Genomic DNA, 15,313 nt, shown 5'->3' with positions numbered 1-15,313 from the left:
TACCTGTTCTCCAGGACCTAGAAGTTCTGTCGTTCTGCCCCTGAGCAAGGCACTGTTCCCCGGGCGCCGTGGACGTTGATTAAGGCAGCCCCCGCACCTCTGATTCAGAGGGGTTTAATGCATAAGACACATTTCAGTTGAAGGCATTCAGTTGACTAGGTATTCCCCTTTCCCCTCCCAGGGCCATACAAACTCACACTGAGCGTCTAATACATTACAGACCCAGCGGCACGGGCGTCTCCAGAGGACAGGACGCGGCGTCTCCAGAGGACAGGACGCGGCGTCTCCAGAGGACAGGACGCGGCGTCTCCAGAGGACAGGAGACAACAGACTCATTTAAGAGCAGAAAATAGATGCCTCTGTCCTTGGCGTCTAGTTCTCTCATTGAGAGTCAAACTAAAAGCTTGAAAGGATTACATGCATTTCGCTACACCTGCAATAACATCTGCTAAACACGAGCATGCGACAAATAAAATTTGATTTGAATAAGGACAAAGATGGTCCAAGAACTATCGATTTCCTGGGTTATATTTCCACAGTAGAACAAGTCATTTATTTCCATGTTGAAAAAGTACAAATAAAATGCCAGAGGTAGTTGATGTTTAGATGAAAACATAAACAACTGTAGGGAAATAACTCACCAACATCAGAGACAAGGTGAAAGGTCAAGGGGACAGTCTTGATTTAAGGGTTAAAGGCTCTGCATGGTCAATCCAATATGGCCGTACAGCAACTACTGCGATACGGCCTCTACAGAAGTCAGGGCATTCACGCTTCAGAGCTGTTGTGAACGAAGTGATTTTGCATTTATACAGGAAGTCCCGCCCCCAACTACAGTCATCCAATCATGTCAAAACGGAGCTATACAGAGCTCCGCATGGTTACAAAATTTGTGAGGCGCACGGTGATGCGGTACGGAGCTAGATTTGACCTCTGCAAGCCTCCGGAAGTCATTTCTGGATCAAGCATAAATCTGCTTTAGGGGTGACAGTCGTGATTGGAGGGTTGGGGAGCCAGTCCTGATTGGAGGGTTGGGGAACCAGTCCTGATTGGAGGGTTGGGGAACCAGTCCTGATTGGAGGGTTGGGGAACCAGTCCTGATTGGAGGGTTGGGGAACCAGTCCTGATTGGAGGGTTGGGGAACCAGTCCTGATTGGAGGGTTGGGGAACCAGTCCTGATTGGAGGGTTGGGGAACCAGTCTTGGGCGACTTCAGGGGTCTTGGGTCTCCCAGACCTCATCATCGTAGTTGGGGATGGAGGTCTGGGAGTGGTCTCCAGGGTAACCATCTCCATCATTTGCATTCACAGCCAAGTCCATTGGGGTTCCCTGGAGGTGTTGTGACTGTGAGCAGGCTGGTCCACTGTGTGTGTTCGCCTCCATGCTCTGGTCTTCTCCCACTTGTTGGGTTACAGGCTGCTCAGCCACAGTCCCCAGGACCTCAGGGTTAGAGTTCAGCTGAGTTATGACATCAGGGTTTGAGGCCGCACCTGGCATCTCCTCAGGATGGACATCTTCACCATTCAAAATGTCCACCTCTGAAGGTCCCTGACAGACTGGTGGTTTCTGGGTACCTTCGAGTGATGACCTCACCTGGTCATCTTTTTCATCTGGACCAACCACAGAGGTAGCTGGGAGTAGAGCCCTCAAATCATCTGCTCTTACTTCCTGTGTCTGGGGGTCAAGGTCACCTGTGGTCACTGTTCTGCCCCGAGTTCCATCCTGGTCCTGAGTTTGACCCTCCAGGACAAAGAAGTTGTTTCGGACAATGTAGCGAACACACTGCAGAAGCACGTTCCTCTCATGGCGGATATCTGGGGCCAGTAACTGTAGAGGTCAAGGGTCATAGAACCATTCAGCAGGTAGAAAACATGCTAACTACACATGCTAACTACACATGCTAACTACATTCACAATACAGACTTGAACATGTTTAGCTTTTATCTCAACACTTTGTAAAATCAGTTGTGCCTTGCTGCCTCTTTCCCGGTGTCTTACCATCTCAAGCAGAGTGGCGCGGCACTGTTGGGGGTGTCCATGTTGTTTCGTCCTCCTCTCGCTCCTCTCCCTCCTCTTCCTCTCCCCGACCAGGTCTATGAGGACCAGACCCAGGCTGTGGTTCCCGGGGGGCTCAGGGTAGGGTCTCTTAGCCCCAGATGAAGCACTGTTCTGGGGCTTGGCTGGCAGAGCCTTCAGCATTGCCTGGTTCTCCTTCAGCAGCTGACTGGTCCTCTGGATGGGCAGGACTGAAACACCACTAAGTTTACATCTCAACATGTTGAGTAATGAAATATAATGAAAGTAAAAAATATTAAAGCTAAAATGACAAGTAACAAGTCAAGCTTTAGACGTCATAGCATTTTAAAAAGCTGTTTTTCGGTCTTTCAGATTCAACAACAAGTCCGTAGTGAAACAGTGGAATCATTGGCGACGTCTTCTGTTTGTAGCCTCCACACACACACACACCTCCACACGGGGGGAAACAGGCCTCCACACGGGGGGAAACAGGCCTCCATACGGGGGAAACAGGCCTCCACACGGGGGGGAAACAGGCACCAGACATTTAAAGCAGGGACCACTGTAGAACGATCACACCCCGTGTGGTGGTACGCGTGAAAGGGTTAAAGCTCACCTTGTGGTTCCAGGTCGCTGTCGCTGTCGCTCATGGAGCCGTAGCTGGCCATCAGAGATCCCAGCCCTGATGTCATTTGTTTAGGGGCCACAGTCACCCCTCCTCCACTGACTGGCTCCTCTGTATCAGAGTCTACAGGGGTCAGAGTAAGGGTCAGAGTCTACAGGGGTCAGAGTAAGGGTCAGAGTCTACAGGGGTCAGAGTAAGGGTCAGAGTCTACAGGGGTCAGAGTAAGGGTCAGAGTCTACAGGGGTCAGAGTAAGGGTCAGAGTCTACAGGGGTCAGAGTAAGGGTCAGAGTCTACAGGGGTCAGAGTAAGGGTCAGAGTCTACAGGGGTCAGAGTAAGGGTCAGAGTCTACAGGGGTCAGAGTAAGGGTCAGAGTCTACAGGGGTCAGAGTAAGGGTCAGAGTCTACAGGGGTCAGAGTAAGGGTCAGAGTCTACAGGGGTCAGAGTAAGGGTCAGAGTCTACAGGGGTCAGAGTAAGGGTCAGAGTCTACAGGGGTCAGAGTAAGGGTCAGAGTCTACAGGGGTCAGAGTAAGGGTCAGAGTCTACAGGGGTCAGAGTAAGGGTCAGAGTCTACAGGTGGACCACTGACTGACCTGGGTCGCTGTTGGCAAGAGCCCCAGGGGGTCTCCCCTCCCTGGGGTACTGAGTGAGGGGTGGAGGCCTCTCCTTGGGGGTTTGAGTGGGGTGTGGTGGTCTCTCTGACTGATGAGGACCTGGTCTGGCCCATCTGCCCCTCTGGAACCTTCCACCACGCTGTCCACGACCTCTGCCCTCATCCTCCTGATAACAGGACACACAGCATGTTGTAGCACGGCCTTAATAGTTCAGCTCATATCGGTCCCAACTATTCAGAGGAGGAAACTGGTGTATTTGTAACCTAACTTGTATCAACCAATAAAAATAAATAAAAATGTAGTAAGAAAGTACACATACCCAAACTGAGCAGTTTCCAGCACCGCTCCAGTCTCCTCCCTGTCATCCTTCACTTTCCTCCTCTTCTCCACGTTCACCAGGGTTGGGTAGTTCCTGTACAGACAGAGACAAAGCTTTGATGTGTGCTTTCTGATAGTGTCACGTGACCTTGAAATTACTAAAAGGTGTCCCGCAAGGGTTGATTTTGGGACCCATCCTCTTTATATTAATAATATTGGTATATCTGCAAAAACCTGTAACATTCATCTATATGCTGACGACACTTATGTACGCTGCCGGCCAGGCCCGTTCGAGCCGCCGGCCAGGCCCGTTCGAGCCGCCGGCCAGGCCCGTTCGAGCCGCCGGCCAGGCCCGTTCGAGCCGCCGGCCAGGCTGGCCAGACCCTGCTGCTGGCCAGACCCTATAATATTTGGCTACATTGAATGTTCTCTCTTACCTACTTCATGTAGCTAACATATTCTTGCTTTGTGTTTTCCTCTGATTTAGTTCTACACCATCACTGGTATTATCAGGCTGTATAGCTAGTTACGGTTGCTCTGACTCAGTACATTTGTTAGCTAGGTAGCAATTAGCATTAGCTAATAGTGTAATTACAGAACGCTAGTGGATAAATATTAAGAAGCAAAGTGGAAACAGCATTGTTGTCATCAACATTGCTGCATATCAAATCCAATTTTATTTGTCACATGCACCGAATACAACAGGTGCCGACCTTAGTGAAAAGCTGAATACAAGCCCTTAACCAACGATGCTTTAAGTGAAGTAAAAAATAGATAAGTAAAAAGAAAATAAAAGTAACAAATAATGAAACCGCAGCAGTAAAATAACAAGTGAGGCTATAAACAGGGGGTACCGGTACAGAGTCAATGTGGAGGCTATATACAGGGGGTACCGGTACAGAGTCAATGTGGAGGCTATATACAGGGGGTACCGGTACAGAGTCAATGTGGAGGCTATAAACAGGGGGTACCGTACAGAGTCAATGTGGAGGCTATATACAGGGGTACCGGTACAGAGTCAATGTGGAGGCTATATACAGGGGGTACCGGTACAGAGTCAATGTGGAGGCTATATACAGGGGGTACCGGTACAGAGTCAATGTGGAGGCTATATACAGGGGGTACCGGTACAGAGTCAATGTGGAGGCTATATACAGGGGGTACCGGTACAGAGTCAATGTGGAGGCTATATACAGGGGGTACCGGTACAGAGTCAATGTGGAGGCTATATACAGGGGGTACCGGTACAGAGTCAATGTGGAGGCTATATACAGGGGGTACCGGTACAGAGTCAATGTGGAGGCTATATACAGGGGGTACCGGTACAGAGTCAATGTGGAGGCTATATACAGGGGGTACCGGTACAGAGTCAATGTGGAGGCTATATACAGGGGGTACCGGTACAGAGTCAATGTGGAGGCTATATACAGGGGGTACCGGTACAGAGTCAATGTGGAGGCTATATACAGGGGGTACCGGTACAGAGTCAATGTGGAGGCTATATAGAGGGGGTACCGGTACAGAGTCAATGTGGAGGCTATATACAGGGGGGTACCGGTACAGAGTCAATGTGGAGGCTATATACAGGGGGGTACCGGTACAGAGTCAATGTGGAGGCTATATACAGGGGGGGTACCGGTACAGAGTCAATGTGGAGGCTATATACAGGGGGTACCGGTACAGAGTCAATGTGGAGGCTATATACAGGGGGTACCGGTACAGAGTCAATGTGGAGGCTATATACAGGGGGTACCGGTACAGAGTCAATGTGGAGGCTATATACATGGGGGGGTACCGGTGTCTCGTGGTCGAGGAACACGAGCCCCTTGAGTGACAGGGGGCGGGGCTAGGTCTGTGTAAAGCCGCATGGAGAGAGAGAGAGATGACTCAAGTAGCAAAGTAAAGTATGAAAATGTACTTTAAACACAGCGTATTACATTTAACAAAGCAAACATTAAAATACTGTTATCCTGTTATGGCTAGGGGGCAGTATTTTCACGGCTGGATAAAAAACGTACCCGATTTAATCTGGTTACCACTCCTACCCAGTAACTAGAATATGCATATACTTATTACATATGGATAGAAAACACCCTAAAGTTTCTAAAACTGTTTGAATGGTGTCTGTGAGTATAACAGAACTCATTTGGCAGGCAAAAATCTGAGAAGGTTTCATTCAGGAAGTGGCCTGTCTGACAAGGTGTCGTTCTTCTTGTCTCTGTTTATTGAAGAGTGAGGATCTTAGCTGTCCCGTGACACTTCCTACGGCTGCCATAGGGTCTCAGAAGGCGGCAAAAAGCTGAATCGTGGCTTTGCAGGCTCTGGCTGAAACAAAGTAGCGCGTTTGGGTAGTGGCTGGTTACAGTACTGTGAGACTCAGGCTCGTGCCCGCGTCGACCGAATGCTTTGTTTACTTTCCTCTGTTTAGCTAAAAGGAGATTCCCGGTCGGAATATTATCGCTTTTTTACGAGAAAATGGCATAAAAATGGATTTTAAACAGCGGTTGACATGCTTCGAAGTACGGTAATGGAATATTTGGATGTTTTTTGTCACGAATTGCGCCATGCGCGCGACCCTGATTTACCATTTCAGATAGTGTCTGGAACGCACGAACAAAACGCCGCTATTCGGATATAACGATGGATTATTTTGGACCAAACCAACATTTGTTATTGAAGTAGCAGTCCTGGGAGTGCATTCTGACGAAGACAACAAAAGGTAATCAAACTTTTATAATAGTAAATCTGATATTGGTGAGTGCTAAACTTGCCGGGTGTCTAAATAGCTAGCCCGTGATGCCTGGGCGATGTACTTAGAATATTGCAAAATGTGCTTTCACCAAAAAGCTATTTTAAAATCGGACATATCGAGTGCATAGAGGAGTTCTGTATCTATAATTCTTAAAATAATTGTTCTGCTTTTTGTGAACGTTTATCGTGAGTAATTTAGTAAAATGTTAGCGAATTCCCCGGAAGTTTGCGGGGGGGTATGCTAGTTCTGAACGTCACATGCTAATGTAAAAAGCTGGTTTTTGATATAAATATGAACTTGATTGAACAAAACATGCATGTATTGTATAACATAATGTCCTAGGAGTGTCGTCTGATGAAGATCATCAAAGGTTAGTGCTGCATTTAGCTGTCTTCTGGGTTTTTGTGACATTATATCCTAGCTTGAAAAATGGGTGTCTGAAATCGGACAGTGTGGTTAGATAAAGGAGAGTCTTTAAAATGCTGTGAAATAGTCATATGTTTGAAAAATGGAAGTTTTTGTATTTTTGAGGAATTTGTAATTCGCGCCACGCCCGTCATTGGATATTGGAGCAGGTGTTCCGCTAGCGGAACGTCTAGATGTAAGAGGTTATATTAGGTCAAGTAAAAACCCAAACCAGTCCATGCAGCAACACCAGTACAGCGCCCAGCCCTTCACTGTGGCGTCCCGAGCACCCGCCAACACGGCTGGTAAAATACACATCTTACTACTGCCAAAATCTACCCACATTTGGCAGGTGTTAATTTTAGGCTCTGATACTAGTGGTAACAGCACATTGTTCATATGGACCACAGAATCAGACCTAATCCAAAAGTAGTCATTTCCAGAGAAATTGAGGAAACAAAAGCATTGCTGATGAGTGACTGGATCTGACAGCAAAGCGTTACCATGTTTAACAACATCCTACAGTACTGACCTGCGTCGCTCCTCTCTCCATTTACAAATCTCCTCTGGAGTGTCCAGCTTGATTCTCTTTGCTCCTGGAGCATGGTTCTACAGGAGACAGTACAGGAGGTTAAACACATGGTTCTATAGGAGACGGTACAGGAGGAGGTTAAACACATGGTTCTATAGGAGACGGTACAGGAGGTTAAACACATGGTTCTATAGGAGACGGTACAGGAGGTTAAACACATGGTTCTATAGGAGACGGTACAGGAGGTTAAACACATGGTTCTACAGGAGACGGTACAGGAGGTTAAACACATGGTTCTACAGGAGACGGTACAGGAGGTTAAACACATGGTTCTATAGGAGACGGTACAGGAGGAGGTTAAACACATGGTTCTATAGGAGACGGTACAGGAGGTTAGGCATGGTTCTATAGGAGACGGTACAGGAGGTTAAACACATGGTTCTATAGGAGACGGTACAGGAGGATGTTAAACACATGGTTCTACAGGAGACGGTACAGGAGGAGGTTAAACACATGGTTCTATAGGAGACGGTACAGGAGGAGGTTAAACACATGGTTCTACAGGAGACAGTACAGGAGGGGTTAAACACATGGTTCTATAGGAGACGGTACAGGAGGTTAAACACATGGTTCTATAGGAGACGGTACAGGAGGTTAAACACATGGTTCTACAGGAGACGGTACAGGAGGAGGTTAAACACATGGTTCTATAGGAGACGGTACAGGAGGAGGTTAAACACATGGTTCTATAGGAGACGGTACAGGAGGTTAAACACACATGGTTCTACAGGAGACGGTACAGGAGGAGGTTAAACACATGGTTCTACAGGAGACGGTACAGGAGGAGGTTAAACACATGGTTCTATAGGAGACGGTACAGGAGGTTAAACACATGGTTCTATATGAGACGGTACAGGAGGTTAAACACATGGTTCTACAGGAGACGGTACAGGAGGTTCAACACATGGTTCTACAGGAGACGGTACAGGAGGTTAAACACATGGTTCTACAGGAGACGGTACAGGAGGTTAAACACATGGTTCTATAGGAGACGGTACAGGAGGTTAAACACATGGTTCTATAGGAGACGTACAGGAGGAGTTAAACACATGGTTCTACAGGAGACGGTACAGGAGGTTAAACACATGGTTCTACAGGAGACGGTACAGGAGGAAGTTAAACACATGGTTCTACAGGAGACGGCAGGAGGTTAAACACATGGTTCTATAGGAGACAATACAGGAGGATGTTAAACACATGGTTCTACAGGAGACGGTACAGGAGGTTAAACACATGGTTCTATAGGAGACGGTACAGGAGGTTAAACACATGGTTCTACAGGAGACGGTACAGGAGGTTAAACACATGGTTCTACAGGAGAGGGTACAGGAGGAGGAGGTTAATATATACAGGAAGAGGTTAATGGTTCTATATAGATCAGAGGGGTTGATGGGTAATAGCCGAGGCTGGCGCTCTACTTACATTTTTCCAGTGAATGTTGACCAGCTTCTCATGAGCAGTGAAGCTGCAGTCTTCAACAGAGCACTAGAAAACAGAAGTCGCTTTTACTAAAGGTAGACTGGCACAATGCTTTGCCTGTTTTACTAAAGGTAGACTGACACAATGCTTTGCCTGTTTTACTAAAGGTAGACTGGCACAATGCTTTGCCTGTTTTACTAAAGGTAGACTGGCACAATGCTTTGCCTGTTTTACTAAAGGTAGACTGACACAATGCTTTGCCTGTTTTACTAAAGGTAGACTGACACAATGCTTTGCCTGTTTTATTAAAGGTAGACTGACACAATGCTTTGCCTGTTTTACTAATAGACTGACACAATGCTTTGCCTGTTTTACTAAAGGTAGACTGACACAATGCTTTGCCTGTTTTACTAAAGGTAGACTGACACAATGCTTTGCCTGTTTTACTAAAGGTAGACTGACACAATGCTTTGCCTGTTTTACTAAAGGTAGACTGGCCCAGATCCCTGTGATTTGAGGAGGCGGAGAAAAAGCGGCCGTAGGGGCGGACAGCCTTTGAAAATTCATAGGCGATCGAATAAACCCCCACTTCCTTCCATTCTGCTAGCAAACTTGCAATCTTTGGACTACAAAATCGCAGAGTTACGCAAAAGATTAAACTACCAACGGGACATTAAAAACTAACATCTTATGCTTCACAGAGTCGTGGCTAAACGACGACATTATCAACACACAGCTGGCTGGTTATACGCTGCACCGACAGGATAGAACAGCGGCGTCTGGAATAAATTGAAAACTCTGGACCACCTTTACTCCACACACAGAGACACATACAAAGCTCTCCCTCCATTTGGCAAATCTGACCATAATTCTATCCTCCTGATTCCTGCAAAAATTAAAGCAGGAAGCATCAGTAACTACATCAATTAGGCTCTACAAATGGTCAAAGACTCCAACCACCCCAGTGAGACTGTTCTCTCTGATACCGCACGGCAAGAGGTACCGGAGCACCAAGTCTAGGTCCAAGAGGCTTCTAAACAGCTTCTACCCCCAAACCATAAGACTCCTGAACAGCTAATCTGTTCCTGCTACCCCGGCAAAGGTACCGGAGCACCAAGTCTAGGTCCAAGAGGCTTCTAAACAGCTTCTACCCCCCCACTCTCTGAAGTCATAACCTGTTCTCTCTGATACCGCACGGCAAGAGGTACCGGAGCACCAAGTCTAGGTCCAAGAGGCTTCTAAACAGCTTCTACCCCCAAACCATAAGACTCCTGAACAGCTAATCTAATGGCTACCCAGACTATTTGCATTGCCCCCCCCCCCCTCTGTTATTATCTAGGCATAGTCACTTTAATAGTAACTTTACCTACATATTACCTCAACTAACCGTTGCCCCCGCACATTGACTCTGTACCGGTATCCCCCTGTATAGTCTCACTATCGTTATTTTACTACTGCTTTTTAATTACTTGTTACTTTTATTTCTTATCCATATTTTTTTTTAACTGCATTGTTGGTTAGGGGCTCGTAAGTAAGCATCTCACTGTGAGGTCTACTACACCTGTTGTATTCAGCATTTCACTGAGGTCTACTACACCTGTTGTATTCAGCATTTCACTGTGAGGTCTACTACACCTGTTGTATTCAGCATTTCACTGTAAGGTCTACTACACCTGTTGTATTCAGCATTTCACTGTGAGGTCTACTACACCTGTTGTATTCTGCATTTCACTGTGAGGTCTACTACACCTGTTGTATTCAGCATTTCACTGTGAGGTCTACTACACCTGTTGTACTCGGCTCATGTGACTACTACCCTGATGTAGCCACTGTGATGTCTACTACACCTCTTGTCATTCAGCATTTCACTGTAAGTTCTACTACACCTGTTGTATTCAGCATTTCACTGTGAGGTCTACTACACCTGTTGTATTCAGCATGTCACTGTAAGGTCTACTACACCTGTTGTATTCTGCATTTCACTGTGAGGTCTACTACACCTGTTGTATTCAGCATTTCACTGTGAGGTCTACTACACCTGTTATATTCAGCATTTCACTGTAAGGTCTACTACACCTGTTGTATTCAGCATTTCACTGTGAGGTCTACTACACCTGTTGTATTCAGCATTTCACTGTGAGGTCTACTACACCTGTTGTATTCAGCATTTCACTGTGAGGTCTACTACACCTGTTGTACTCGGCTCATGTGACTAATCCCCTGATGACCCAGTGTGATGTCATTACATTCGGTTCATCACCTCGTGTCCAATCAGAATCATTCGATGATGAGAATCAGTTACCTTCACATGTTCAGAGACGTGCTGGTTGTACTTGTCTTGGTTTTTGAAGCCTCGGTCACACGGGTCACAGAAATGGGAGAACTCTGGCTCTTTTTTATTTTTCTGCTGGAAAGAAAACACAACATTTGAACAGTTTACAGTGAAATCAGTCAGTCAGCCTATTGGAGTGTTCCCCTGTCTGAGACAGGGAGGGCCAACTGATGGGGAACACAGTGGGTCTGTAGACCAACATCCATGAAGGGGAGGAGATGTGTTAACCTGTTGGGGATAGGGGGCAGTATTTGCACGGCCGGATAAAAAACGTACCCGATTTAATCTGGTTACTACTCCTGCCCAGTAACTAGAATATGCATATAATTGTTTGATTTGGATAGAAAACACCCTAAAGTTTCTAAAACTGTTTGAATGGTGTCTGTGAGTATAACAGAACTCATATGGCAGGCCAAAACCTGAGAAGATTCCATGCAGGAAGCGCACTCTCTGACCATTTCTTGGCCTTCTTGATCATCTCTATCCAAAACAGAGGATCTCTGGCATAACGTGACATTTTCTACGGCTCCCATAGGCTCTCAGAAGGCGCCAGAACGTTGAATGGTGACTTTGCAGGCCATGGCTGAAAAACAGTAGCGCATTTGGATAGTGGTCGATCTGAGAACAATGAGACTGGGGCGCTCGTGCACGAGACTCCACCATGTTTACATTTTCAGTCTTTGAACGAAAACAAGGTCTCCCGGTCGGAATATTATCGCTTTTTTTACGAGAAAAATCGCATAAAAATTTATTTTAAACAGCGTTTGACACGCTTCGAAGTACGGTAATGGAATATTTAGAATTTTTTTGTCACGATACGCACCGGGCGCGTCACCCTTCGGATAGTGTCTTGAACGCACTAAGAAAACGCTGCTATTTGGATATAACTATGGATTATTTGGAACCAAAACAACATTGGGTGTTGAAGTAGCAGTCCTGGGAGTGCATTCTGACGAAGAACAGCAAAGGTAATCCAATTTTCCTTATAGTAAATCTGAGTTTGGTGAGTGCCAAACTTGCTGGGTGTCTAAATAGCTAGCCCTGTGATGGCCGGGCTATCTACCGAGAATATTGCAAAATGTGCTTTCACTGAAAAGCTATTTTAAAATCGGACATAGCGATTGCATAAAGGAGTTCTGTATCTATAATTCTTAAAATAATTGTTATGTTTTTTGTGAACATTTATCGTGAGTAATTTAGTAAATTCACCGGAAGTGTTCGGTGGGAATGCTAGTTCTGAACGTCACATGCTAATGTAAAAAGCTGTTTTTTGATATAAATATGAACTTGATTGAACAAAACATGCATGTATTGTATAACATAATGTCCTAGTAGTGTCATCTGATGAAGATCATCAAAGGTTAGTGCTGCATTTAGCTGTGGTTTGGGTTTATGTGACATTATATGCTAGCTTGAAAAATGGGTGTCTGATTATTTCTGGCTGGGTACTCTGCTGACATAATCTAATGTTTTGCTTTCGTTGTAAAGCCTTTTGAAATCGGACAGTGTGGTTAGATTAACGAGATGCTTGTCTTTAAAATGGTGTAAAATAGTCATATGTTTGAGAAATTGAAGTAATAGCATTTCTAAGGTATTTGAATATCGCGCCACGGGATTCCACTGGCTGTTGAGTAGGTGGGACGATTGCCCATAGAGGTTAAAGAAGTGTTTTTAAGCCTTGAGACATGGATTGTGTATGTGCGCTTTTCAGAGGGGGAACGGCAAGACAAACTAGTCGGTGCCAGGCTCACAGGTTGGTGTCAAGAACTGCAACGCTGCTGAGTTTTTCACACTCAACCGTTTCCTGTGTATATAAAGAATTGTCCATCACCCAACTTGACAACTATGGGAAGCATTGGAGTCAACATGGGTCAGCATCCCTGAGCTTTGGACAAACTGAGGCTGTTCTGAGGGCAAAGAGGGGGAGGGGGGTCTGAGGGCAGGGGGGTCTGAGAGCAGGGGGGGTCTGAGAGGAGGGGGTCTGAGAGCAGGGGGGGGGGTCTGAGAGCAGGGGGGTCTGAGAGCAGGAGGGGGTCTGAGAGCAGGGGGTCTGAGAGGAGGGGGAGGGGGTCTGAGAGGAGGGGGGGTCTGAGAGCAGGGGGGGGGGGGGTCTGAGAGCAGGGGGGTCTGAGAGCAGGAGGGGGGTGGGGGGGTCTGAGGGCAGGGGGGGAGGGGGGGTCTGAGAGGAGGGGGGTCTGAGAGCAGGGGGGATGGGGGGTCTGAGAGCAGGGGGGGTCTGAGAGCAGGGGGGATGGGGGGGTCTGAGAGCAGGGGGGTCTGAGAGCAGGGGGGGATGGGGGGGTCTGAGAGCAGGAGGGGGATGGGGGGGCTGAGGGCAGGAGGGGGGTGGGGGGGTCTGAGGGCAGGAGGGGGGTCTGAGGGCAGGGATGGGGGGGGGTCTGAGGGCAGGGCTGAGGGTGCAACTCAATATTATAAATGAGTTCTTAATGTTTATACACTCAGTGTACTTTGTATCCCTCATTTACTGTTATCATTATTTTGGCCGTTACCTGTAGATATATCAGAGACCTGGCTTTTGGTTTGAGGGTGGATTTACTACCTTTTTCCCGTGGTTGTTGGGACGACCATAGTCCTGCCTTCCGCCTCCATGTCCACGATGGAAGTTCTGGCCTGTGGGTCAAAGGTCAATACAACAATATTATGGCATGTTGCCTACTGCTGGGTGCAGTTCAGTCATCACCAATCTGACACTTCTGTTCTGTTAATGATGCAGGAGAAGAGAACCAGCATCTCCTCTGCCCAGATACTGGTTCAACCCAGACCTGAACCAGCATCTCCTCTGCCCAGATACTGGTTCAACCCAGCCCAAATGATAGATGTACATGATACAGGGCCAAGCTTGGTCAGCCCTACAGACCTAACTAACTAAATGGCGTAATGGGGGTTTAGTTCAACAGACCTGATTGGTAAAGGTAACAGTAGTCCACCAGGGGCTCTCAGCCAGGCACGTGTCAACCTATGGACCGTGTAGAGAAGCCTCTTTACCAGGCCGCTGCTAGAACCACAACTCTCCTAGTTAGTATAATACTCACCATATGAGCCTCTGGGTCGACCTGGTCCGGGGCCGCCGTTCCAGTGTTCTCCCTGGCCGTTGTATCTCCACGGCTCGGACGGTGGCTCGTACCAGTTCCACATACCGGGCTGGAAGTTGCTCGGAGGTGGAAGGAACGTCGGCGGTCTCACCATCGAACCCGGAGGAGGAGAGATAAAGTTCGGCGGAGGGTAGCTCCCAAAATCATTCATGATGTAGGTGGCGCCTCTTCTTCAATGTGCTGTCGATTAAATCCGTTTGTATAAATGTTTGTCTAGCTACGACCACTGAGGTATAACTAGAACGGCTACAACACGTGTGTGTTTCTGCTCCAGTTGCCGCGTTCACGTCCTAGTCGTAACCAGGAAACTGTGAAATGTCCCACTTTACTACTACTGGTGGACCTTATATACACGTACCGCTTTCAACCAGTCAGCAAGTCGGACATTTCTGAGTTTCCTAGTTCCGACGTGCACATGAACGCGACAAGTTTACATCCGCAAAGCGTGTTCACCAGATAACGTCATATCCGCTAGTTTACACCAACCAAAAACAATTCAACAATATCATTATTTGAAGTAACAACGATTCCCCGTAGCTCAGTTGGTAGAGCATGGTGTTTGCAACGCCAGGGTTGTGGGTTCGATTCCCACGGGGGGCCAAGTACGAAAATAAAAAAATGTATGAAATGAAAAAAATGAAATGTATGCATTCACTACTGTAAGTCGCTCTGGATAAGAGCGTCTGCTAAATGACTAAAATGTAAAAATGTAGGTATAATGAAAATGTACCATAAACCATGTAGTTTATGAAACCTAACTCATGTAGAATTATATCTGCCCTATGTACATAGTGACTGAACACTGGTCACTTTAATAAGATTTACATACTGTTTTACCCACTTCATATGTTTATACTGTATTCTAATCAAGGCTCATCCCATATAACTACTGCTGTCCACTTCATATGTTTATACTGTATTCTAGTCCTGGTTCATCCCATATAACTACTGCTGTCCACTTCATATGTATATCCAGTATCCTATATAACTACTGCTGTCCACTTCATATGTATATACTGTATTCTATATAACTACTGCTGTCCACTTCATATGTATATACTGTATTCTATATAACTACTGCTGTCCACTTCATATGTTTATACTGTATTCTACGGCTCTCTATACAC

The 15,313-nt window shown here is 46.7% G+C and overlaps 1 protein-coding gene across 1 annotated transcript; it reads right to left on the bottom strand.

Annotated features, from left to right (window-relative positions):
* Positions 1-1,054: 1,054 nt before the first annotated feature.
* On the bottom strand, positions 1,055-14,524 carry LOC106575045 (nuclear FMR1 interacting protein 1-like). Its single transcript, XM_045713511.1, has 11 exons — positions 14,127-14,524; positions 13,634-13,704; positions 11,044-11,148; positions 8,745-8,807; positions 7,263-7,339; positions 3,575-3,667; positions 3,355-3,421; positions 3,235-3,307; positions 2,632-2,763; positions 1,998-2,245; positions 1,055-1,826 (listed from the first exon to the last, which is right to left on the bottom strand). Exons 1-11 carry the CDS (start codon positions 14,335-14,337, stop codon positions 1,212-1,214), a joined length of 1,755 nt encoding a protein of 584 aa, XP_045569467.1. The 5' UTR covers positions 14,338-14,524; the 3' UTR covers positions 1,055-1,211.
* Positions 14,525-15,313: the final 789 nt, after the last annotated feature.

This window comes from Salmo salar, unplaced genomic scaffold, assembly GCF_905237065.1.
Source record: "Salmo salar unplaced genomic scaffold, Ssal_v3.1, whole genome shotgun sequence".
Lineage (NCBI taxonomy): Eukaryota > Metazoa > Chordata > Actinopteri > Salmoniformes > Salmonidae > Salmo > Salmo salar.
The sequence above is the reverse complement of the archived record's forward strand: the minus strand, read 5'-3'. Positions and strand labels throughout refer to the sequence as shown.

Excerpts from the sequence above, each read along its gene's own strand:
- LOC106575045 (XM_045713511.1), bottom strand. The coding sequence starts at position 14,337 with ATGAATGATTTTGGGAGCTACCCTCCGCCGAACTTTATCTCTCCTCCT. Across the intron at positions 11,149-13,633 it reads CCAACAACCACGGGAAAAAG|CAGAAAAATAAAAAAGAGCC; the intron begins GTAGTAAATCCA and ends TTTTCTTTCCAG. Across the intron at positions 3,422-3,574 it reads CTGGAAACTGCTCAGTTTGG|GAGGATGAGGGCAGAGGTCG; the intron begins GTATGTGTACTT and ends TCCTGTTATCAG.